This window comes from Strigops habroptila, chromosome 2 (assembly GCF_004027225.2).
Source record: "Strigops habroptila isolate Jane chromosome 2, bStrHab1.2.pri, whole genome shotgun sequence".
Taxonomy (NCBI): Eukaryota; Metazoa; Chordata; class Aves; order Psittaciformes; family Psittacidae; genus Strigops; species Strigops habroptila.
Genome location: NC_044278.2, coordinates 31,911,951 through 31,939,100, shown reverse-complemented (window position 1 = coordinate 31,939,100; position 27,150 = coordinate 31,911,951). Strand labels below are relative to the sequence as shown.

Genomic DNA, 27,150 nt, shown 5'->3' with positions numbered 1-27,150 from the left:
TGCCTCTGAAAGACCATTTCAGTCTCAAGCCTCTGAAACTTAGAAAACTTCATCAAACTGCCGACACAGGTGCCCAATTTTGGCCCATTTTTTCCTCTGCCAATGTCTAACTTCTATTAAAGAACTTCTTTTGCCCTCTCCCATCCCCACCCTGATGCACTCAGAGAGCAGTCAGGTCCCTTCCCAGCCTTTAGTTCAGAGCTGTTTTTCTAGGTATCTCATCTGCCACCATTTCTTTTTGCTTTTCCTTTCACCTGCATTGAAATATTATCAAGCCAGTTTCTCCCATCTCATTTATTAACAAATAATCTTGTTTTTATTAAATATTCATATTTTATATTTCTTTTCTAAAAGCATGAACAAAGGCAAATGACTAGTAAAACAAGACTTCAGAGGAATTAGCGGATATAGGCCTACATTTACAGACATGTCACAATTTGGAGCTCTCAAAGTGATGCTGTTTTGGGAAGCCCAATTTCTACAGGCAAAATGATCTCTTATTTCTGATAAATCTGTGAAATACCTGCAATGGACACCTGAGCTGCCCACAACCACCAGATGTTCCTGAAGATTTAACATGTTAATAATCAAAGGATAATAAGTCTTCTCCAAAGCAATAATCATATATTAGAAATTTCCTGATATTTTATATCTTTTAGATTTCACCAAAATCTGCTGTGATACAAATATCAAGAATTAGGGTATGCTGTGGGTTGTGCCTTGCTGTTTAAGTATTGGACAAAGAGCAGAAAAGACAATTCCCTGCTTGGTAGGAAGGTGTGAGAGATTGAGAGAGCTTTGTGTATCTTTTCCTTTGAGGAGATTTTTATGAGCGTGTGTAAGGTGGATTGAGAATGGAGCTTTATTCTTTGCTTTGAAAGTCCCTGGCTTTGGCTGTGTAAGTCAAAAAGAGACGCAGGATAAGCTCTAGAAGTTAGCAGTTTAATGGGAGCCACACAACTTGTTGCTGTACCTTAAACTCACAAATAAAAATCTCTGCTGTTATAAAATCACAGCTTTTTTTTATGTTACTTTTGGGCCAGTCCAGCCAACTTCTTTGTATCAGTTCTCTGCGAATCAGTAAAGCACCTGACTGTTTTTCAAATTTTGAACACAAGGCAAGGAATTTTTCTCCACAGATATTCCTCTGTCAGGCTGATTACTCACAAGATTTAGTTTTCCATAGGTTTCTACAACAACCATCTTGGACATCAGGAAACTGTGAGGTGGTTTGACTCTCTGCCAAGTACCCAGAATGACTTTGGGTTTACAAAGAACCATATTTCATTCCTTAACATAACTAGCTTGATAGGTTTAACCCTGTCCTGTGCATACAGAAATTTTCAGTCACTCAAGTAAAGTATAATATAGAACTACTACTACTACTACTATAAATAATAACAACAACAACAACAACGATAAGGGAAATAACAAGGGAAGAGAATATAAAACTAAAAGGGGAAAGGAAAACAAACAATAAACACAAGTGATGCAGAATACAGTTGCTCACCACCCACTGACGCATACCCAGCCCAACCTGAGCAGCAATCTATCTCTTCTGGGTAACTCCCCCCAGTTTATATACTGGGCATGACGTGCTGTGGTATAGAATACCCCTTTGGCTAGTTAGGATCAGGTGTCCTGTCTCTGCTCCCTCACAGCTTCCTGTGCCCCTCCTCAGTGGCACAGCATGAGAGACTGAAAAGTCCTTGATCTGGGTAAGTGCTACTTAACAACAACTAAAACATCGGTGTGTTATCAGCGTTGTTCTCAAACTAAAGCCAAAACACAGCACCGCACCAGCTACTAGGAAGGAGTAAAAATAACTGTTACAGCTAAAACCAGGACAACTCCGCATCCACCAGACTGTTATAATACTTTGATACTTGAATTTTCCCGGGTCAGAAAATACTTGGGCACCAAACTTCAAAATTGGAATCCTAAAAATCTTCGCCTCACTGTCAAGTCCTAGTGGCACTTAATTGCTGTTAGCACTTTAGGATTTTATAACCTGAAAGTTGAGCTATGGTGCTCTGCAGAAAATAACTCAAAATTCCTTGAGCCAGAAAAGATAGCACACTAATCAGCAGCAACCTTCTTCCTATTGCCAGTTTTCTGTTCTGGTTTTGGACACTCCATGTCACCATGCTTGTCACTTGAGCATAGTGGGTAATTTTCATAAATATAGAAAGGCCTGTGTTGCAGTTCTGGCTTGAAGGTCCTTCCACGTTATTTTGCATAAAACTATCCCTGGAGCCAAGAATGGGATTCAGAATTCTCTCTTGGCGGGTGAGCAGCATAATTGGAAACTGGGGAACTGTCCTCCTGCTCTCCATGGTCCAAACAATACTTTCTGAGCAGTTGAGCACTTTGCAATAGTATGAATATATAGTATTTATACCTCAGAAAAGCTTCTAGATCTCACTGGGATTCTGACATCTGCTTTCTCTGAGGAATTAATCTCTTTGTCTCCTGTTTCCCTGGAGCAAAGGAGGAGTGCAGTGATTAATTTATTAGACTCAGTTACATATTGCACAAATTCTGTATGTCTGATTGCATGTAGCCTGTAACTATTGAGTTATTGATTATGAATTGAAATTGGACCTCAGAAATTCAGTTTCCTAGTCACAGGTTTGCTCTATGACCTTAGACAAGCCCAAAGTAGTCCAACTTTTCAAGGTCATGTATTCAAGCATATTTGGCATGAAGATAATATATTAGTCTCTAATTCTCTTAAGCATTTCAGCAACTTGAGTGGAAACCAATAAGAGAGTGGCATTGAATCAATGCAGAGACTTTACAGAGTCTTCGAGAACGTCAGTGTGGAATTTATCTACATTTTAGGATCCTAAATGTCTTTGAAATTTATGTGCTTAATAAGACACTGTGACTAGTAGTCTCCACTGATTATATATGGAGAAAAATGTGGCAGCCCTTGGTTAGCTCTCTTGATATTTTGCTTCCATAATGATTAAATGATGCACCAGTTGTAGGCTATTTGAATGCATATTAGCTATCCAGCTGTACACGATGACAATGATACCACCTAACCACCTAGGTGAAGACAGAGATGTTAAAGTTTGAGATACATAGATAGTCTTAATGCTGAGGACCACAAAAGCACAGAAAGCTAGGAAGTGAGAATCAGCCAGAGAGTTGTACCTGTGTGACTTGAAGATCTCACTCTTGGATTTGGAGCAGAATTACTGACCACAGAAATTCCACCTAAAAAGGACTCTAGGAGAACCTCTAAACCTGAAAGTTATGTCTTTCTCACATGGACATACAACAGAAAGTTAAGGCAAATTGTCTAGAGATGTGGGCTCATCACGCATGCATTAATCTCCTATGTAGAGGCTCACACTCAGGGAAGAACTGAACTTCTCATCATGCGGTTTAATAGTCCTCTGCTGATTCCATTAACGACAATAATCCATTGCCAAAAGAGAATTATCTGTGATTTACAGATATTTTACATTAGAAAATGAGCCTCCACTTGGATTTTAAAGTTCTTTGAAGTGTGAGCACTTGGATCACACTACAGGCTGATTTATCTTAATTTTCCTCAGCCTCCCTGCATAAAGAAGTATTTGCAAATGTTTTCTCTCCTCCAAAGAGTAATTACATCTAAAAAGGCAAAAAGTCCCTGGGATTTCAGTGCAGTCTGAAGGTTTCTTGGTGCAAGCTCTGTACTAGAAATGATTGTAGCACTCAGTTTTACTAACCATTTTCATTTGCTTTCAGTAGACAGCTTATTTAAGAAGTCATTTTCTGGTACACAAACTTCAAAATGAAATTGTTTCAATTTGCATGATGATGGAATAATTGGTTTATGTTCTTTTTTAGAATATTGCATCAATCATTTAGAAAATAATCCATGAATGTAGATAAGATTTGCATCTTTAATCTTGGAACATCAATGGGACTAAAACCTTTATTTATTTTATGCAATTCATTAATAGAATCCCTAGTTATTAATTTGCTTTTTCATTTATCAGTTCTAGTGGTACTTGGATTCTATTGAAAGAAAAACAATGGGAAGTTAAAAAGAAAAAATAAACAATTAGAAATTAATCAAGACATCATTTTCCTACCAACCTGTTTGAGCAGTTTTGTGTTTCTTTATTCATATTAATGAGGAATGAAAGAAAAGGTCCATCTTGCAAAGTGTTTTTACTAATTTTTTTATATGACAGGTCTTGAAGCAAATGATAAAAAATTTTCAGGAGATGCCTCCTGGTAAAGAATAGACTAAATCCCTCAAAATTATGCACTGTGCATTCATCTAACTGCTTATTATGTGCAATGAATTAATACCATGCACTGGTAATACTATTTTTTGTTTGAGCTGGACAGATTTTAAATGAGGAAGTTTGCAAGTATCTTATCATTTAGGTTAAATGTTAATGTGTTTACTTCTCTTTTGTTTTTAGCAAGAACACCAGGACGTCAGATACGCTTAATAAGCAGCAGCAAACACTGAGGATGCACATAGACATTCCCAGAGCACAACTTCTGATTGAGGAGAGGGACACGATGGAGACCATTGGTAAACTCTTGCTGGGATTGTTTTCAATGGTTAATGTAACAGGCACTTGTAGGTGGACTTCCCTTACCCCACACCTTTTCCCCACTGCACACATGAAATAAAAAGAGCTACAAAGTTATTTGCCACATTGAAAAGAGTAAACTGATTTTTTTTTCTCCCCTTTGAATCATTTTCCACCTTAAGTAATCTCAGTACAGTATTTAAAATAATGTAGGACATTAGGAAAATGAAGCTGTTGGAAAGGGCCTCTTGAAGGAAATGTAAATGAAGACTGGCAGTTTTATGATTTTCATTTTGATTTCCTGTTTGGCTTTGACTAGGCAGTTGGATCACTGGCATTACTTATAAGGAAAATGAAATTCTGAAACTAAAATATCAGTATTTAAAGACTTGCAGCAGCCAACTTCTGAAACTTACATGTTGCATATTGTATCCACCTGTTCATAGCGAATGGTATTTCAACATTTTGATCAGTTTTCAGCTCTTGTGTATCTATGCAAAATTCAAATCTAAACTGTTTCACACAACAGAAAACAAGATTTCTTATATGTCTGGCACGTAGCTGAACTGTCATAAAAAAAGAGAATTGTTTGGTGGTGGGGTTTTTTTTCCAAATAGTTTAAACACATGTCTGAAATCTCGACAGAATAAAAATACAACCTGATCTCATAATCGTGTGGGTACACACTGTGGCAAGACCCTTCAGAATGACTGTTCTTGTTAGACTGCTAACTTTTTTTGGATCAAAATCTGTGTAGAAGAAGCCTGTGATGGCTGAGAATGTAACAGCATCCCAGGGATCGTGTGGCTGGAGAGGAAACTCGGCAAGCAGGGATCAGCATCTCTGCATCTCCCATCCATGCCCACACTGGGAAGACACAAGCTGCTTTAGCCCTGTACCCTGGCACACTTGCTGTCAGTCTGGTATGGGGGTGGCCTCAGGGGACATTTTACAGTTTGTGCTGCAGATTTGAAAAGGAGACCTATGCTTCACCTGAAATACAGATATTATTTTAATGCTGATATGACCTTCCCAGAGTTTGCCTCTGTGATGCAGACTTTTGCACTAGGCTTCATCCTAAAGATAGTTTTTACTTTTGAGTTAGTTGCTGAAAAATAGGAGGTTATAGTGGAAATACCATTAGTGCCATAACTATGTCAAGTGATCAGTGCCTTGGTAATAGCAAGCTCTCTACACAGCACTCAGACTAAGGAGGCACTTTGGCGGTCTTTGACATAGTTTACTGCCAAGAGGCTTTGTTCCCAACCTGAATAAGAGCTCATATTTTGCCAGAGACAATTTGATTTCATAATGCTCATTCTGTTTATGGCCTTCTTTGGGTAAAAAATGCTAGTTATGCTATTGTGCAGAACTGTTTGCCTTAATGGTGTCATGTCAAGTTAAAAAAAACCAAAACCCAGCAATGCTTAGAAGAGGAGGATCAACCTCTGCTGACTAGTAAATGCACAGAAGCCCCACTGCTGGCCTTAGAAATACATTGCAAATATACATATATAGCGTAGCATAGCATTGCATAGCATAGCATAGCATTAACTTCTTGTGGCTTTTATTACTGTTATGAATGGATAAAAAGACTGTAAAGAACGCAAAAGAAAGTCTGATAGTATCCAAATAGGTGTTCTGCAAGCACGAAGTGAAGATTTATTGCTGTTAAACCTTCTATGATCAAGTGGACCAGTTTCCTCTTTGGTGTGAAAGAAATACAACACAGAGATCACAACTGGAAAAAAAAAAAATAGTAGTGCTGTATAGCACTGGCTTTCTGCAGGGATCAAGGTCTGAGTAGAAATATGGTGAATGTATCTTTCTCCACGGGGAAGCAATAGCAGCAGAACCATGCAGCAGTAAAGGTCTTCACTACAGTACTCACATACTTGAAAATAAGCAGCTCCCTAAGAACTGTCTTGGGTCATGGCCATCCCTTGTGCAATATTCTGTCTCTGGAGAAAAAGCTGACTGGTAGAGGAGTAGTTAGCAACCTAACAACCTCTTTTGGGGAAGACATGGTCAATTTCACTGAGAACATTACCAATCGTGTTAGTAAAAAGAAATAAATAAATATGCTGTTGAACGGTTTAGCCGAGTTCTCTGAAAATTAAAAGGAAGGGGGCAATGTTCAGAAGATGGGAAAGAAAGAATTAGGGCCAAAAATAATTACACACAAATTAGCTTTTTGGAAGGGTGCTTAATAGTCTCAGTTGCACATCTCTAAGGCAAAATCGCAACAGAGATGAAAATTACACTTATTCTTTAGTTTCGTATGAACTTTGAGTTTCAATGCAGAGCCTCCCAAGCTGTGGTACACACTTTGAAGCCATTTTGAGTCCTGCAGAGAAAAGAGAGCTGTCAGTGGTGGCATCCAGATGAAAAAAAGTCTGGAGACTTGCTGGGAAGCTCTTATGAAGGCAAACACCAAATTCATTACTCATTATCTAATGGGATTTTTTTACTTACAGATGACAGGTCAACGGTTCTGCTCACTGATGCTGACTTTGGAGAGACATCTAAACAGAAGTCACTGACTGTCACCCACACAGTACATTATCAGTCTGTGTCACAAGCTACAGGACCACTAGTGGATGTTTCTGATGCCCGACCAGGAACAAGTAAGCATATAAGAGAATATGTTATCTGAAGAGGAGAAAACTATAAGAAAATGAATACTGTGCTCCTGCATTTGCATCCTCATGGGGGTTTTTCTTCAATCTGAAAGTTGAAAGAAATCTATTTAGGTCAGCAGAGAACATTTCTTGTACAGTTGCATTTAGTAATTCAATATGGTAAAAATTGAATATGCATTGAAAACGTAGGTGTAATTTGAAATAATTCATGCCTGGCTTTCATTAAACCAAATGCATGCTAGATTTTCATTTCTAGAATTTATGTGGCAAATTAACTTAATGGCTTTTAATGTCTAATATATTTTTTTCTCAGTGATCAATCTTTATTGTATTTCAAAATACATATTCCCTCCTTACCTCTCCATCAGTCAAGAAATACATTTCTCATTATTGCTTTTCTGAAAAGTTGTATTTCCAGTTTTAGTTATTATGGTAAATTACTTTTCCCAGGTATATTAATGCTGAGTTATTCTTATAGTGTTTAAAATGCTATCATAAATTAATAAACTGCCTTCTTATTTCTCCTATGTGTTCCATATCTATATACTACTATCAAAGTGTAGTTCACTAGCAGTGTACAATTTCTAAAATCTCTTGGATTTTTTCTATTCACTGACCATTTCAGAATTTGTTTACTTGGTGAGTTCAGTGAACATAAATACTGAAAGCTCAGTTGTTACAATTCAGATTATTTGAAAAATCTTAATTTCACCTCCATTTCCACCCCAGTTGTTATGATAGCTGTTCTAGTCCTGTCCTTGCTGCTTTTCTAACTCTGTCAGTTTTAACGTATGGTTAGCTATTTCTTGAGGACTAGATTAGTACCACCATTTTTCATCTATGGAGAATCATAGCATTTGAATTAGAAGATACAATATTTGCATTGGAAGATACAATATTTGTTTTCTTTCTGGTACCATTCTTGTCTCATTCCTTTAGTTCACATACATGATGGCTTAACTGCTCTCCAAGAGCAAAAGTATCATCAGATAACTTTTATTAGGTTGGCAGATCAAGATTGTCTGAGTAAATGATGGACTCTCCATTGTTTTCCAGCCTCGCCTTTTCTAATAAGGAAAGAGGCACCACCCCTAAATTGCATGCCTGTATCATGACACAGCATTTTATATCACCAGAACGTTCCATACCTGATGTCTTTCCTATATGCAGTTATATGCTTCATTGAAACCAGGGACAGACTTCGTTCAAATTAAACTTGGATTTAACTCGTGTCTAAGAGTATGATCTGTGTCCAGCTCAACTTTGGAAATAGAAATCCACCATCACTTTTATTATGCAGTGAAGATCTGACTGCAGCACCGCGCAGGGCTGGTTCAGAGACTTTTAGGTAGGCTTGTCTGGATTTAAGACACTAATATAGCTTTGATAGAGGCTCGGCTATTAGATTTTGTCTAGACCCACAGATTTCTCTGTAGAGGGGAGCAGTGACAAGCCAGGTGCCTCAGAGGTTATGGATCCTCCATTCTGAACACACTCACACTCACTGATGAGCAAATATTCCCTTACAGAACTTTTTAAGTTGTTCTCTAGTTCATTTGTATTTATTTATAAAAGAGGTATGCTCCCTGAACTTGTGTCTTGTTCACCTCAGCTCTCTACAGTTGTGTTTCAGCATATGACAGCAGAGTTTGCATAACAAACAGGGCACCAGATGTACTCTGTTTTCCATCACACAGGCAGCTCTCTGCATCTGTGCTACAGAATCTTTTATGTGGCACAGCACAGCTGGTGCAGAGCTACTGCTCAGCACACGCTCAGCAGGATGAGCACTGACCTCTTGCGTGCTCTCCCACCTCCTTCAAATTGCTGACAAAAACCCACTGAGTCACGGGATCAGAGGACAGTTGAGGTTGGAACGGACCTCTGGGCACTGGCTAGTCCAACCCCGCTGCTTAAAGCATGGTCAGCTAGAGACAGCTGCCTAGGGCTGTACCCAGTTGACTTTTTAATATCTCCAAAGATGGAGACTCCACCACCTCTGGACAACCTGTGCCAGTGTTCAGCCACCCCCACAGTAAAGCATTTCCTGATGTTCAGAGGGAAGCTCTCGTGTGTCACTTTGCGGCTGTTGTCTCTGATCTTGTCACTGGACATCACTGAAAGGAGCCTGGCTCTGTCCTCTTTGTACTTCCCCTTCAGGTATTTATATACCTGGATGAAATCTCCCCAGTCCTTCTCTTCTGCAGACCAAACAGCCAGTCCCAGCGCTGTGTCGAGAGTTTTCCAACCAGCACTCTCCTTCTGTCCTTCATGTCTTCCCTCGAAGCAGGCATGAGTCTCACTTTTGGCTACACGACAGCCATGTGCCAACTTTCGACAGCTGCTACAAGCGGTGGTTTACACTGACAGGCTGGTCATGTCATGCCAAGTGTGTTTTTGGATGTTATCCATGTGAGGCGGCTATGTATTCGCTACCAAGAGGATCAATTATCAATGGCACAGGCTTCATATTTTTCCACTGCTGTAGGGGGAAGATGTGAAATGGGAGAAGGATCAGACCATAGCTGGTATTTACAAATAAATACCTTGGTTCTTTGAAGCAGCAGAATAAAAATACTTACTGGGAATGCTTAGGCAGAAGCAGTGCTGAGTGTCATTATCTGGGTATTGTTTTTTTCTTTAAATTGCTTCTGCTAACGTCTCTTACCTCAAAGACTGACAACTTCACCATTTGAATGTCAAAGAACATTTGAATAGATTTGAATTTTTCATTTCTAATATACTTTCTCACCATTGTTAATAATATCCTTTTAGAAGCTTTGAAGATAAATCCTTCAGTGCTGATTTAGTCATTTTCTGTTTGCCACATAATGATTTTTCTATTGCATTTGCTTTGTTAGGGACTGCAAGACTCACTTTTGCAGAAGAGCTATTTATTAACAAAATTGAGGTCAATTTTGTCAGATAGTTTACTTTTACTCTCTTGGTCACCATATTATCTCCAGGATAATAAAAAATAAAACATAAATTGTTGATGACCTCAAACAAGTAGCAGATGGGTTTTAAAGTTTAAGAAATTGTGTTTATTTATTTATTTATTTTAAACAGTCAAATCTTTATCAATCTGTTCCTATTGAAGCTTTGTTGGGAATATTACAGGTTATGTTTTATGTCTTGGCTACTTATTAAAAAAAATTGGGAATCTGTACCTGATTAATAACATAATACAGTAAAAGTATTAGTAAGATGTCCAGAATAGGAAATTATATCACCACATTGCTTAACACATGTTTTTTACAAACTGAGAGCAGATATCTGGCCTAGGGTGTTTCTATGTTATCTATGCTGATAATTTATCTTTGGCTTTGCCTGAGATGTGTCGTGGAATCTCCAACTAGATCTACTTGCCTTGTGCTCTTTCACATCCCTAAGTCTGTTTGGTATTGGAGAACTGCTTGTGTTGGAGTAAAGGGATGATACTGAATTTGTCAATGGGAGATTGATGGGTCTCTCAGCTCTCCAGTGGCACTCTTTTTTAAATGTATGGTTTCATTAGAGAGAGGATATTTCAAAAAAGCAATAGCAGTTTGGTAACAAACAGCACTTTCAGCATTCATTTTTTCCACCTCCCAAAGACTGTTTTGAGGGTTTTTTTAACCAACATGATTTCAGTGGCCATCCCTTTCTGGCAGGCCTTGTTTCCTTATTGATTCAAAAGCCTAGTGGCAAAGATCCTCTCTATTCTCCATCATAGATCCTACCACAAGGAGGAGTGCCAAAACCGGACCTACAGCTCGCAACCGCTATGCTAGTCAGTGGACCCTCAACAGACCTCACCCCACCATATCAGCTCACACCCTCTCCACAGACTGGAGGCTGCCCACGCCCAGACCAACAGGGTCAGTGGACAAGGAAAGCGACAGCTACAGCGTCAGCCCCTCGCAGGACACAGGTACAGGGCTTTCTGCATGACTGCGCGGTGAGAATGGGATGGCAGTAGCTGCTAATGATTACAAATATTGTGTCTGTGGTTCCTCATACCACATATGCATACTGGGGTCCTCTGAAAAATAATGGTGGTAATTTTTTCCTGTAGTTGAAGTGCTGTACTTCTGTATCCGAAGGTAAAAGTAGGAGAGTTTGCTGCATGAAATGGCATTGACCAGAAAGGGGCAGTATTAGCAACCAAGAACATGCCTGAGTCATAGGCGGAGTGGTTTTAAGGTTTGAGCAACATTGAGGTTAGTATTTTCCTTTTCCCATTCATGTAGTGTGTTCACAGCATAAAAAAAAGCATAAAAATAAGCATAGAAAAAAAAAAGAGAGGGAAAAATCTGAAATTTGAGTCCAAGACAATATCACTGAATACTGCAGCAGCTAGCTCTGACCTTCCTGAGAAACAGCATAGGTTTTATTCCTCTAGATGATAAGTAGGAAGACACTGAATACATATTCTGCCTGCAGTCTTCATCTCTTCTTGATGTCTTCACAATATAAATGCAATTGTAGCTGAATAAAAAAGCTTTCTCCTCTGCCCTACACTGAACAAGTGACAAAAGTAAGAAGACAAATGAGTAAATGATTAAGCAGAAGAATAGTCACAAAGCAAACCTAATAAAGGTTAAATATGAAGAAAGGTAAAATACTATTCGAAGGTATGCCTGACAGAAGTGAATCCAGGCTTACGCTGGGTCATAAGTTTAAGACCTTATGTTGTCTCCACAGAGTAATGGCACTCAATAGACACCTCTAGCCAGCTGTCAAACTTTATCCTGATCTCTTCAGGTAGAATTATCATAAGGCTTTAAGGACCAACTCTAACAGTTATACAGCAAAATTACTTTTTGTAGACATTCCAGATTTCACTTGCATGTGTTCCAACATTTTGTGAAACAAGGATATTTTCCAGGGCACATGGCAAAGGGCAGAGATTTCAATTTGGTGTGTGGTTTAATAGACAGACTACATGTAATTTTGTAAACAGACTCTATAATCTATGTTTTAACATGACTACTTTCCTACTCTGTGTTTCATAGAATCATAGAATTGTAAGAGTTGGAAAGGACCTTAAGATCATCTAGTTCCAACCCCCCTGCCATGGGCAGGGACACCTCGCACTAAACCACGTGGTCCAAGGCTCTGTCCAACCTGGCCTTGAACACCGCCAGGGATGAAGCATCCACAACCTCCCTGGGCAACCCATTCCAGTGCTCCACCACCCTCACTGTAAAGAACTTCCTCCTTATATCTAATCTAAACTTCCCCTGTTTAAGTTTGAATCCATTACCCCTTGTCCTACCACTACAGCCCCTAAGGAAGAGTCCCTCCCCAGCATCCTTATAGACCCCCTTCAGATACTGGAAGGCTGTTATGAGGTCTCCACGCAGCCTTCTCTTCTCCAGGCTGAAGAGCCCCAACTCTCAGCCTGTCTTCATACGGGAGGTGCTCCAGCCCTCTTATCATCCTCGTGGCCCTCCTCGGGACTCGCTCCAACAGCTCCATGTCCTTTTTATGTTGAGGACACCACAACTGTATGCAGTACTCCAAGTGAGGTCTCACAAGAGCAGAGTAGAGGGGCAGGATCACCTCCTTCGACCTGCTGGTCACGCTTCTTTTGATGCAGCCCAGGATACGGTTGGCTTTCTGGGCTGCGAGCGCACACTGACGGCTCATGTTAAGCTTCTCGTCAACCAACACCCCCAAGTCCTTTTCTGCAGGGCTGCTCTGAATCTCTTCTCTGCCCAACCTGTAGCAGTGCCTGGGATTGCCCCGACCCAGGTGTAGGACCTTACACTTGGCTTGGTTAAACTTCATAAGGTTGGCACCGGCCCATCTCACAAGCGTGTCAAGGTCCCTCTGGGTGGCATCCCTTCCCTCCAGCGTATCAACCGAACCACACAGCTTGGTGTCATCGGCAAACTTGCTGAGGGCGCACTCAATCCCACTGTCCATGTCGCCGACAAAGATGTTGAACAGGACCGGTCCCAACACCGATCCCTGAGGGACACCACCCGTTACAGGCTTCCAACTGGACATCGAGCCATTTACCACAACTCTTTGCGTGCGGCCATCGAGCCAGTTTTTGATCCACCGAGTGGTCCATCTATCAAATTGATGTCTCTCCAATTTAGAGACACGGATGTCATGTGGGACAGTGTTGAACGCTTTGCACACGTCCAGGTAGATGACGTCAAGTGCTCTGCCCCTGTCCATCAGTTCTGTGGCTCCATCATAGAAGGCCACCAAATTGGTCAGGCAGGATTTCCCCTTAGTGAAGCCATGTTGGCTGTCACCAACCACCTCGTTGTTTTTCATGTGCCTTAGCATGTTTTCCAGGAGAAACTGTTCCAAGATTTTGCCAGGCACAGAGGTGAGACTGACTGGTCTGTAGTTCCCTGGGTCTTCCACCTTCCCCTTCTTGAAAATGGGGGTTATATTACCCTTCGTCCAGTCATCGGGAACTTCACCTGACTGCCAGCATTTTTCGAATATGATGGACAGTGGTTTAGCAATTTCATTCACCAGCTCCTTCAGGACTCGCGGATGGATTTCATCAGGTCCCATGGACTTGTGCATGTTCAGGTTCTTAAGATGGTCTCAGACCTGATCCTCTCCTATAGTGGGCCTAAGGTCTTCATTCTCACAGTCCCTGCATTTGCTTTCCAAGGCTTTCGTGGTGCGGTCAGAGCATTTGCTGGTGAAGACTGAGGCAAAGAAGTCATTAAGAACCTCAGCCTTCTCCAAATCCATGGTAGCCAGTTCTCCTGATAGCTTCTGGAGAGGGCCCACATTGTCCCTAGTCTGTCTTTTATTTGCTACATATCTATAGAATCCTTTCCTGTTATCTTTTACATCCCTTGCCAAACTTAATTCTAGCTGGGCCTTAGCTTTCCTAACCTGGTCCCTAGCTTCTCAGGCAATGCTCCTATATTCTTCCCAGGCCGCCTGTCCTCGCTTCCACCTTCTATAAGCTTCTTTTTTCCCCTCTAAGTTTCCTCAGCAGCTCCTTGTCCATCCATGGAGGTCTCCTGGCCCTCCTGCTGCACTTTCTTCTAGTCGGGATGCAACACTCTTGAGCACGTAGCAGGTGATCCTTGAATATCGACCAGCAGTCTTGGGCCCCCCTGCCCTCTAGGACTGTATCCCATGAAACCTTACTAAGGAGGTTCCTGAAGAGGCCAAAGTCTGCTTTCTTGAAGTCCAGGGCAGTGAGCTTGCTGCACGCTCTTCTCACCGTCCTGAGGATCTCAAACTCAACCATCTCGTGATCACTAGAGCCAAGGCTGCCCTGGAGCGTCACATTTCCAACCAGTCCCTCCCTGTTGGTGAGCATGAGGTCAAGCATGGCACCTCTCCTCGTCGGCTCCTCTATTGCTTGAAAGAGGAAGTTGTCTTCCACACAATCGAGGAACCTCCTGGATTGCTTGTGCCGGGCCGTACCGTCCCTCCAACAGATGTCAGGATGGTTGAAGTCCCCCATGAGGACAAGGGCCTGCGAGCGTGAGGCTGCTCCTATCTGTCTGTACAGCGCTTCATCCACAGAGTCCTCTTGATCAGGCGGCCTGTAACAGATCCCCACCGTAATGTCCCCCATTGCTGTTTTCCCTTTGATCCTGACCCACAAACACTCTGTTACCTCATCACCCGTCCCTAGACAGAGTTCCATACTCTCTAGCCTATCACTGACATAGATAGCAACGCCCCCTCCCCGTCTGCCTGGCCTGTCTTTTCTGAACAGCCTGTAACCTTCCATTCCGACACTCCAGTCATAGGAGCCATCCCACCATGTTTCTGTGATACCAATGACATCATATTCCCGTAGCCTTGCACACATCTCTAATTCCTCTTGCTTGTTCCGCATACTATGGGTGTTTGTATAGAGGCACCTTAGCCGAGCTCCAAATGCAGCCGACTCAATGGCTGGGGGCAGCTGGAACATCTCTACATCGCTCCAAGCACCTATTACAGGTGCTGGCAACTGACCAGGAGTGTTGGGATGGATCAATGCTCCCCTCCCCCAACACATCTAGTTTAAAGCTTTCTTGACCAGCCTGGCAAGCCTCCTACCAAAACAGCTCTTCCCCTTCTTTGTCAGACCAGCTCCACCAGCCTCCAGTAGATCTGGCCTCCCAAAGGGAGCCCCATGTTCTAAATAGCCAAACCCCTGACTATGACACAACCATTGTAACCATTTATTAACCTGCCAAACGCGCCTAGCTTTTTTAAGGTCCTCCCCTTTGTCCTGGAGAATCGATAAAAAAACTATCTGAGCTCCAGAGCCCCTAACCACCTCTCCCAGGGCTCTGTAGTCCTTCTTAATGTTCTCCAGGCTACTGCTATCTATATCTCTAGCACCCACATGGACCACTAGAAAGGGGTAATAGTCAGCAGGACTTACTAGAGCAGGCAGCCTCTCAGCAACATCCCTGATTCAAGCCCCTGGCAGGCAACGCACCTCCCTCGAGACTGGATCAGGCCGGCAGATGAGCGCCTCTGTGCCTTTCAAAGTAGAGTCCCCTACTACTATGACCCTCCGCTTTTTCCTGGAGGCACCAGTAGTGATCCTCTTTACGGGTCCATCACCAGGATGCTCATTAGGTGTGGTGGGTGCCTTCTCATTAGCCCCCTGCAGAACTGCAAAGCGATTCTGGGTGGGGACATCAGATTTAGGAGGAAGCCCCTTGTCGTTAATTGTCCTCTTCCTCCTTTTTTTGTTAGTTTTTCTCGTGACTAATTCCCAACTTCCTGGGTTGCTGCCCTCCTTCTTTCCTATATGAGCAATGCTGGACGTTTGCAGCCCCTGCACAGTTTGGGCCTGGAGCAAGCAGCCCAGCTTCCTCTCAGCTTCCCTGGCATCTTTTAGCTCTCCAACAGCCTCCCGCAGCTCAGCCACCTGCTGCAGGAGGACCTCCACCAGGGCGCACCGAGTTCAGCCCTGTCCATTGCGCACCCTCGCCTCAAGAGACCAGTCGAGGCACTTTCTACACTCCGAGGTCTGCGCTGCAGCCTCCCCTCTCATCGGCTCTGTCTGGGTTGCCTGCGCTGGCCACCGCCGGGGCAGAGCTCCCAGAGCGGGCCCTGGTCCTCAGGCGAGTGCTCACCATCCCGCTCGCTGCCCGCTCGCCCTGCCCGCTCGAACTGCCGCGCCACGCCCTGACTGACGTGCCACGCCCTGTTTGCCTGCCCTGTTCGCCGCGCTCCCTTGGATGGGTTTTTTCCCACTGAGGGCTGGTGCCGTCACTCCTGGCGCCGCCCCCTGTGAGTCAGCTGCTCGCGTGAGCTGAGCTGCCGGCTCCTGGGCAAGTCCTGTCGAGGACTTGAGGCTCCCTCGGTCGCCCTTGCCGCTCCGGACTGAGGCTCCTGGACGCTGTGCTTCCCCCGCTCCGGTGTTAAAGGCGTCCTCTCTGGAGATACCTCGGTTTACCCTTGAACACGCAGTGATTTAAATAAGGGATATCAAGCTTCAGATCAGGCTTAAGAACGTGATTCTTGGGCCAAAATGTAGCTCTATTATGCCACTTGGTTTCTGGGAAAAGACTAGAGTTGGTTTAAGTACCTCAGAAGTTTAAAATTTCCAAATAAACTTTATAATAGAGGTAGCCAAATTGTGTGTTCAAACATCAATTGAACTAATATGTATATTTGATCACTTTTCCAATATCGAATTTAAATTTCTGAATCTAGTTGATGCACTGGATATTTGGCAGAATTTAGCACTTCTTATCAAAACAATTCCAGGGTGACAAAGCAGTAGCTTTTAAGCTTAGGAGAAATGTATTGCAGGAGTTTGTAGCTGTAACTATGTTCAAATGTTCTAACTAGAGACCATTAGAAATTTTCTGATGAATCTAGGTTTCATGAAGTTCAACCTGGGTTTGGATGAGCTCTCATCAAATCTAAAGTAGATGTTCAAGCATATTCTTCCTGGAATAGTGTCCCCAGTGCATGGGATATGGGAAGTTGCATGTACCGAGCTTCATGGACCAAACAAGTCCTTTACATGATCATCGTATTTACAGACTTTGCTCTGTGACACTGTGGCACTGCAGCCTTCCAGGGCTTTCCCACAGATCATAAATTTGGAAAGACATAATTTTGGTCTTATTCACAATTCAAATGTGAAAAACAGAAAAACAGAATTATGTTTCCTGGGGAGGAGGGGGGAGAGGGTGAAGGGGGGGGGGGCAAAAAAAAACCAAAAACAAAAACAAACAAACAAACAAACAAAAAAAAAAAAAAAAAACAAATGAAAACCGCAAACAAAACCCAAAACAAAACACAAAGGTACCCACAGCACTAAAACCCCTAGCCTAAGTTCTGGCCAGCTCAAAATCTTAAGCAACTTACAGCATGTCGTAGAAGTACTTGTGATTTTAAATAGTGTATGGTCTTATTTGCAAGTGGCAGGAGTGTTGTTCTTTGTGCACAGTGAAAACAATAGCACATAATAAAAAAGATAAAGATTTGCAATAACAACACAGTTGCCTCTGGCTGCTATAGGAGTCCCATTTTTATGAATTAGCTATAACATTGTGTCTGTTTATTGAACATCTCCAACAATGTTTGAAATTGTGCAGAGCTTGCGGTGAAACATGACTTCTGCCTAAGGAACTTCTGAAAGTCCTCTGCTCTTCCAGCCCACTGAAGTAGAAGTGTAATGGGTGCAACAGAACAGTGATTTGTCCCTGCAGAAATGAGGACTGCATTTCCAGAATGCTTTTTAATGTAGCAGTAGCCATTTACACTTTCAATAGTAGTGTTGTTTAAGAAATATTGATAGTCTCAGAAACTCATCAGCAGAAAAAAACAGCTTGTAGGTCTTAATAGCCTGTGTGTCAAATATAAGGCCCCCATTAGCTTCAGCAGCACTTGAAAAAAGCACCTGAATGACTGCAGGCTGATAGCTACCAAAAAGTATTGCGTTCTTAAGACCTTTGTTCTAAATGAAATGAGTTAGTATTTTACCTGGTGTCTAGAGAGAAAATGCCTGAGAGACACTGCCTTTATATTTGACCTCTGCCCTTAGAGCTTTCTCAAAAAAAGACGTAAGATTGAAAAAGGTACAGAAAGACTATCCTTTTTCACCTACACATCACCTCACAGAAATATACCTGAGATGCATTAAAAAGATAAAGAAAGTGTTTCTCATTTTGCTAAATCTGTTTTGTGGATTTCTAACATTTTTTAGGATTTTAAGATTTAGAGAAATTATTTTTTGTTTTTCTAAAAAGTAAGCTTTTTCATGTATTAAGGTTTATATCTGCTAAACCATGAATTTAGTGCTAAGCCTCATAATGCTGCTAGTAGAACAAGATTTCACTTCAGATTATCTGTAATTATCAAGTAACTGACTAAACTAAAAATTGTGCAGACATTTATAGTGAAGCAGACTCATTTAAATCACCTTGATAATTTCAAGGGCTCTGCATTTTATTAAGAAATACCATCATTTTCATAGCTTTTCTTCCAAAAAGGATTGTGAAGATGTTTTCTTTATCCCATTACTTATATTTCTGATGTTTAGATCGAGCAAGAAGCAGCATGGTCTCTACAGAAAGTGCCTCCTCAACATACGAGGAGCTAGCGAGAGCATATGAGCACGCAAAAATGGAAGAGCAGCTGAGACATGCGAAGTTCACTATTACAGAATGCTTCATATCAGACACATCATCGGAGCAGCTCACGGCAGGGACTAATGACTACACAGACAGCCTGACCTCAAGCACGCCGTCAGAGTCAGGGATTTGCAGGTTTACTGCATCCCCTCCCAAACCTCAGGATGGAGGGCGAGTGATGAACATGGCAGTTCCAAAGGCACATCGACCAGGTGAGACATTAGAGGTAACATTTTGGACCTTGGGGTGAGCATTTCACCCCATACCTAGGCTGGTTAACAGGAGCAGGTATAAGGAAGAAAGAAAGTGCACTATATAGCCTGTAACTACTTACAGAGATAATTGCTTTTTGTCCCAGCTAATATAAGATATTATATTATATATATATCTTATATATATAAGATATATAATATAATATAATATATATATTATATTATATTCTGAGAAAAAATATATATATATTCTGAGAATATATATATAATATATATAAGATATATAATATAATATAAGATATATTATATATATCTTATATATATATATCTTATAATATAAGATATGCATATATTTTCCCACATACAGAAAAATTAGGAATTTGGAAACTTAGGAACAGAAGGGGACTGTCTAGGCCATCAAATCCACTCTTTTACTGGTATAGCCATCAGGCAATAAACCCTTCTGGGATAAATAAGACCATATGTGGGTACATATGCCCATCTCCAACTCAAACCACCCACCAATAAAACATGTCTTACAGAAATACTTTGCTCTTGAGAGCAAATATTTATTATCAGAATAGTTCACAAAACAAATTGTAGAAGAGGTACCACCCCTTCTGCCTTGTAGCTTGTCAAAGATGTAATAACCCTTCAGTTCTTGAGATGTTATACTCTCCCTTTGACTTCTCCTAATATCAAACTAGGGTTATCTAAAGGGGGGAGAATAAAAAATAGAGAAAATTGAAACAGTGCAATAGCTGAAGGAATATGGAGCCTTTGACCGTCAGACAAATTTAAACCCACTCCAACTTCTTAGTGACTGAAGGTGCCTGAGGGACATCCATCTATTGGGCTCAATCAAATTTCCAGTTCACAAATAATGCTGTTTCTAGTGATATCCTGGTGCAGAATAGATTATCTGTAGTACTCTGAGATCAAATACAATATAAAATCTTCTCAGAAGATTTGTCAGGCTTTGCTACAGAATACATGATGTGACATCATGAAGGAAGATTCAAATGAGAAAAAGCCGTAATTATATTTGTGTGCTTTTTGAAAACTTTTTATTTTATTTTATTTTATTTTATTTTATTTTATTTTATTTTATTTTACTTTGGTTTGTTTTATTTTATTTTAATTTTATTTTTACCAGTGTGGGTGGAGCTACTTATGTACACAGAAAGTAATCAGTAGTGCTTATATACATAAAAAAGAATAGAGAATAAACTATAGTCTTTTGCTTAATATACACCATAATGGAGGGCAGAGGAATGGAAGATGAACAGTGGTATCAGGAAAGTCATTCAAAAGCAGGACCTGACACTGAAAAGAAATAATAAAGTATCTTGCCAGAGAAGGCTAAAAGAACATGGAAGGAAAAAGACCAAGCAGAGGTAGAAAGTTATAATTACACAAGGCAGGAAATTAGTGTGTCATACAGATAGAAAAGAGGGAAAATGAGTAGGAAATAAAATAGTGAGAGAAATTACTGATTTCTGTGTAGTCATAGAGTAGAATCACAAACCCAGGAGCTGTAGAAATAGATAAAGATAGAAATACTTTTCATTTCTAACTCAAAAAAAGTAGGATAAATATTTTCCATTCCTCTGCCAAAGGCAAGCGTCTGTATTTTCAGCTATGCAGAAAATTGCAGCCCTCATTTTCCAGTCAGACAACAAGCATTTTTTATCATTTCTTTAACTAATAGCTTGCTTTCTTTGATATTCCAAATACATTATATATACATATTTAGTATTTGGAAATGTTCTAATATATTCCATACAGAGATTATTTTCTTGAGGGCATATAGCACCAAATTTTGGTCGCTGTTATTGTGTTTAAAGCTTCCCATGTTGGAACATCATATGAGCCCCTCTAGTGAATTACAGACTGGTAGCTATTTTTAGCTCCATTAGTTTAAATGGCTTGAATTCTTACCTGCTTTTCTTGACTAGCTTTAACTTTCCTTTACAGTCAAGAAATGAAATATATTGTGAAATTAATAATTAGCTTCAATACCTTGAAAAAAATTGAATGGAGCAGCTTGAATGTTGGACCATAAATATTGAGTGATATGTTATTAAAGGTTACTTTATGAAGGGCTCTAAACAAAACATATGGGTAGAAAGAATTTCCAGTAGTAGCAGCAGACATTTTCAGTGTTCAAATCAGTAAGTAAAGACTTACTGGACATCTTTCTCCTTTCACCCACCATTTCAGAAAATCTGTGGAAGTAAATAATTCAAATGCAATTGATCAAAAGACATTTTAAAACTAATCTACCCAATGGCAAAGCTACAACTTTACTGAAGAAAGATAATGGAGTTTACTGGTGAAGATTTTGTTAGCCAAAACTGACTCAGTTATTATAGTACCTATTTCTTAGCTTGTTGCTGCCATAAGTGTTGATATGAGGAAGTAAAATATTAGACCACCTGAGGCCTGGCTTTAGAAGAACTTCCTGTGAGTTTCGGAGGACATCCCAACTCATGTCACTGATTATTCGCTTGTTTTTCGAGCATCTCATAGGATTCTTTTGTAGCTGTATAGTCAAACCATCTGCCTGCTGGTCAAATCATCTGCTTTATCCGACAGGTTTGAGACCTCAGGATTGCTCCAAACTCAGATGGTTAATGATTAGGAGTAGGGAACCTGAATGCTTTTTGATTGAAGGAGGAAAAAACGGTGATCAAGATTCAAGGATTTGTACTCTGGGCGCTGACACCAGCATGCTGTGACATTCTCAACTTCCATACCATTTTCATTCAGAAATTGAATCAAAACATTTGATCACCCCTTCAGCTTGAATTATATTTGGATGGGTCATAAGATGTCTAGGCAAGCTTAGTAATTGATCATTTCTAGCACTAGAACTATGAATTAGGACTGTCTTTTCAGAACTTCTACACATTATTTACAACTCTAACTCTGCAATTAGTAACGTGTAATAGTTGATTGCCTCATATTCTAGCCCACTGTATGTCTTCTAATAGACTTTTTTCCCTTCCAGTCAGCTGGTACTGCAGATGCACATGCACATCAGCAGACAAAACTGCTTCTGACTTCTGGATTTATACACCTTTTTCCTGACATTTAGTTTACAGAAATAAGAATCACCTTTATGAAGTCAGCTCAGACCTGGGAGCTAAAAATACAAGGATTTTGCCAGAAGCAATAACTTCGTAATGAAAAATAGTGGAATCATAATCATATCTAATGTCATTGTGAATAGCAAATGACAAAACAAAGTAATTTGGACATACTGAATCTAAGACATGTTCTGAGACTTCTGAATGATTTAGATATTTGTCATGGTTATTCTTTTATAATTCAGGCTGACAAATGTATTATGCTGTAGTACACATCTCTACATTTCAGCTGAAGTTATTCCATCACAGGATCACAGAATGGTTGAGGTTAGAAGGGACCTCTGGAGGGTATTTGGTCTAACTCCCCCTGCTCAAGCAGGGCCACCTATGGTAGTTTGTTCAGGACCATGTACACATGGGTTTTAAGTATCTCCAAGGGTACAAGCTCCGCAACCTCTCCGGGTACCTGTGCTCACTCACCCTCACAGTAAATAAATGTTTCCTGATGTTCAGACAGAGCCCCCTGTGTAACAGGTTTTGCCCGTTGCCTCTTGACCTGTCACTGGGCACTGCTGGGAAGAGTCTGGCTCCATCCTCTTTGCACCCTCCCTTTAGGCTTTTATATACATTGATGAGATATCCCACCAAGCCTTCTCTTCCCCAGGCTGAACAGTCTCAGCTCTCTCAGCCTTTCCTCATATGAGAGATGCTCCAGTTCCTTAGTCATCTTAGTGGCCCTTGGCTGGACTCTCTCCACATCTTTCACGTACTGTTGAGCCCAGTGCTGGACACAGTACTCCAGGTGTGGCCTCCAAATGCTGAGGGAAACATCACCTCCCTTGACCTGCTGGCAACACTCCTATTGTAACCCAGGTTACAACTGTCCTTCTTTGTCATAATGGCACATTGCTGCTTCATAGAATCATAGAATGTTTAGGGTTGGAAAGGACCTTAAGATCACCTAGTTCCAACCACCTGCCATGGGCAAGGATGCCTCACATTAGACCATGTCTCCCAAGGCTCTGTCCAAGCTAGCCTTCATGTTCAACTTGATGTTTAACAGGACCCCAAAGCCTTTTCTGCAAAGCTGCTTTCAAGCTGGGTGGCCCCCAGCATGTACTGGTGCAGGGGGTTTTTCCTCCACAGGAATTTTGCACTTCCCCTTGTTGATCTGCATGAGATTTGTGCTGGTCTATTTCTCCAGCCTGGCAAAGTTCCTCTGGACAACAGCACGACACTCTTGGCATATCAGCCATGCCTCCCGGTTTTATGTCATCAGCAAACTTGCTGAAGGTGTGCTCTGTCCCATCATCCAAATCATTATTGAAGGTCTTGAACAGGATTGGCCTCAATATTGACCCCCAGTATACACCACCAGTTACTGGTCCAACTAGACTTTTTTCCACTGAACATCCCCTAGATTAGCTGTTCAGCTGGTTTTCAATCTACCTCACTGTCTGCTGATCCAGCCCATAATTCATCAGATTCTCTATGAGGATCTCACAAGAAACAGTGTGGAAGCTCTTACTGAGATCAAGGTAGACAATATTCACTAACTTCCACTAACCTACCAAGCCATTCATTTCATCACAGCAGGTTATCAGGTTGGTCAAGCATGACTTCCCCTTGGCGAATCCATGCTGACTACTCCTGATCACCATCTTTTTCTTCATGTGCCTGAAAATGATTTCCAGGATTAGCTGCTCACTCACCCTCCCAGGGATGGAGATGAGGCTGAGTGGCTTATAGGTTCCTGGGTCCTCCTTCTTGTCCTCTTTGAAGATAGGAGTGACATTTGCTTTCTTCAAGTCTTCAGACACTTCTTCCAACCACCATGATCAATCAAAGATTATTGAGAGTGGCCTCACAATGACATCTTCCAGTTCCCTCAGCAATTTTAAGTGCATTCCATCAAGGCCCATGGATTTACATATGTCTAGTTTGCATATGTCAAATATTCTCTGACCTGATCCTTTTCCAGCAAGGGTATGTCTTCCTTGCTTCAGACTCTGCTACTGATCTCTGCTCACTGAGTTTGGAGGAGTTGTTCCTTGAATAACAATCAACTTTCTTAGGCATGATACTACTTCTAGTTGACTGTACAAGCAGTTGTAGATGTTTTCTGCATCATTGTCCTGACATCAGGCCAAAACTTTCAAATATATAGAGAGAATGTTATTAAAGAGTTTACAATAAAAGCTATTTTAGGAGTTGGATTTTTCTTAAACATTTCAAAAGTCATAGCTACATGAAATAGAACAAGGAAGTAAGATTTTTTTAATTGATTCCTATATTCAGTGTTTTGAAAGCATATCTTATGTATCCTTGCATTCTGATCTTTATACCTCCATAGACAGATTTTTGGAAAAAGATAAGATTATATGTAGGTTTTGCTTCAGCATCAAAAATAGCATCATTATTTTCCCTTGTATAATAACACATTATAAAGCACTAAGCAATTTGAAATTGATGCTTAACAACAGCTAATGCATAGCCTTCAAAAAAATGAAAAAATGAATGCAGACCTGCGCATGGGATTTTGTCGACTTCACAGAGTTGGCAGACCTAATCTGCCCAGGCCTTGAAGCTCACCCATTGCAGATGGTGACATTTCTCTGTAAGCCATCAGAGTAGTCATGTGTCCCAAGAGGCATATTAAAAGAGAAAATTGAAGCAGTAGAGATAGCGCAGCAGTATTTTAAACACATAGGATAAATCCATCCTTTAGAAAAGTGAGTCTTCAACTCCTAAATTCTGTACAGTGTTAATATTCTTTATGGTATAAAAATCATGTCAACACATTGTTAGCTCTGCATCTTTCTTGGCATCAAAACTCCCAGAAGTTTGGGATTATGATTACTGTTCTCCTCCCCACAGTTGTCACTAACCAGAAGTTTGGTTAGCAAGATCAGGTCTTCAAGGAATAGGCATACTGGGAAATTATCTCAAGAGCATGCTAGGTCCTTCCAGATCAAAACTGAAGCACTTTTTCATATTCATATTCAGAAATTTCAACAATTGTTACTCAAAGTTTATTTCAGAGGTTGACAAATGAGTCATTCCTTCGTCCTCCAAAGTTGTCAGTCAATTCTTGCATTGAGAAACTGGGTGGGACAGAAATTGGAAAGATATATACGCTCTTCCTACATCCCACTGTGTCATCAAAGTCTGTAATGTAAAAAAATGGAAAATATTTGTAGAGGTTGAAAAAGTTTTATAATAGTGTTTCTCTGTTCTGTTTTTAAAAAATTAACCACAAATTGAGTTATCAGAACAATTATTCTTAACTGCAATAAACACTGCAATAATAGTTTATTAAAAATAGATTCCAGTTATTATAATTTTAAATCTCTGTAATAGCCTCAGTGAAGAAGCCTCTTGGGTTTTTTCCTCTCTTTACTCCTAAATTATTGTGCTAGAGAAAAGAACAGCTATGAACTGGGAAATATTTTTATATTTCTGTGCTTCCCAAGTGCTATTTACATCTGTATTTTTTGATGTGGTGTTGTTTTGTTTCACTTTTTTGTGGCCAGACCACTTACTTGCATCCTTTGGCAATGGAATTCATGCTTGGAAGAAATAATATCTGACCAGTGCTTGAATAGGAAATATCCAGAAAGTTTTCATCAGATCTCTTGCTATTTGCAGAAACCTCCCTTTCACAGGAGTACTGGAAAACTCAGACCCCCAGATTATATTTTTCTGTGATGCTAATCAGCACAAAAAGAACCTCTTGAAATTCATGACATTATCCTTAAGTGTTAGCTTGACTTGGACCAGGCAGAAACTTGTATACCTGATGTTACAAGACAAATGCAAACTCAATGTGACAATCCCACTTCCTTGCCTGTTTGGATGTCACTTTAAATACCTAAACCCTGGACTGACAGCCTCTCAGATACACTTCGAGAGAAGCGTTATCATTCACTGGGTATATCAGAGCAGGAGATTTTGAAATCCATTTAAAGCATCACAAGATTTTACATCTCAGAACCTCCTCTAAAACTTTCCTGCTGATGAAAGGAACCAGTTTGGATGGTGGATGGGGAGAAAAGGCAAAGGCATTTTCCTCCTGCTGCCCTTGTGCTGTTGGTTTCTGTGCTAGCGCAGAGCTCCATTCTCTGCCTGTCAGCTCTCCCGCTTCGCCTTTCCATCCCAGAGGAGGAGAGCTGGTCAGCAGCCACTGCCTTCTCTCAGCAGCCCGAGGACAGAACACACCTGCCTTCAGCCAGGCTCTCAGTAAGCAAGTATGGGCACTTCTTTGGGCTGGGTTTTTACAGCTGGGCACCTGAGTCAAGCAAGCCTGAGTCCAGCCTTAAGCCTACTGCATATTTGCTAGAAAAGAGCACTTTCTAACTTCTCCAGCTTTGCTGAATGATCAAGTCTTTTCAGTATTTGAAGATTCCTTAATTAGCATTCTTGACCCAATTTACAAGTTTCTTGCTGCTTTGATTAATCCTCTCGATTTGACCAGCAAAGTCTTAGCTGGTAGACAAGCCTTAAGCTACAGAACGCAAGTACTTTATTAAATAACCATTTACAAGGGTCCCTTAAAATACAGTCTGGACATCACCTGCACTGCATAAGTGCTGCTTTAAACACTTGAGTCAAGAAACAAATCCTCTTTTCCAGTATTCAGTCACTACAGCTAAAAATAAGCTGCTTAGCACAATAAGAAAAGTATGAACCAGGCAGTAATAGAAAGCACAGTATATTTCCATTGCCAGCCTTGTAACCTGAGATAAAGAGATGTGAACTCTTTTCCACTCATCTATGAGTTCAAGGGTGAAGGAGTTATTTCCCTCTTCTACTTGATGCAGGCAACTGCAACATAGTGATGGAGTCTATTTACAGACTTGCTTTCTATTGAAAAGTTGCTGACAGTGCTCTGTAAGCTGCAGCAGTAACTGAATCCAATACAGATTTGGCTGCTAGGGATTCAGTAATGGCTGGGACTCTTGACTTAGGGCTTCCAGCTCACCTTTTGCCTCCTTTCCACATGCCTATTATATTATTCTTCATTAGCTAAAAATACAACTATATAGTTCTATGGTTTCCAGATCCCAACCGAATTTCTT

General features: G+C 40.9%; 1 protein-coding gene across 2 annotated transcripts in view; it reads left to right on the top strand.

The window, feature by feature from the left end:
• DSCAM (DS cell adhesion molecule) overlaps positions 1–27,150 on the top strand; it is a 476,005-nt gene that overhangs the window by 437,446 nt on the left and 11,409 nt on the right. For both annotated transcript variants that reach the window (XM_030477062.1, XM_030477064.1), the window contains exons 29-32: positions 4,434–4,549; positions 7,028–7,177; positions 10,908–11,105; positions 18,678–18,980. In XM_030477062.1, coding sequence (XP_030332922.1) covers positions 4,434–4,549; positions 7,028–7,177; positions 10,908–11,105; positions 18,678–18,980 — 767 coding nt within the window. The remainder of the gene's footprint in view (positions 1–4,433; positions 4,550–7,027; positions 7,178–10,907; positions 11,106–18,677; positions 18,981–27,150) is intronic.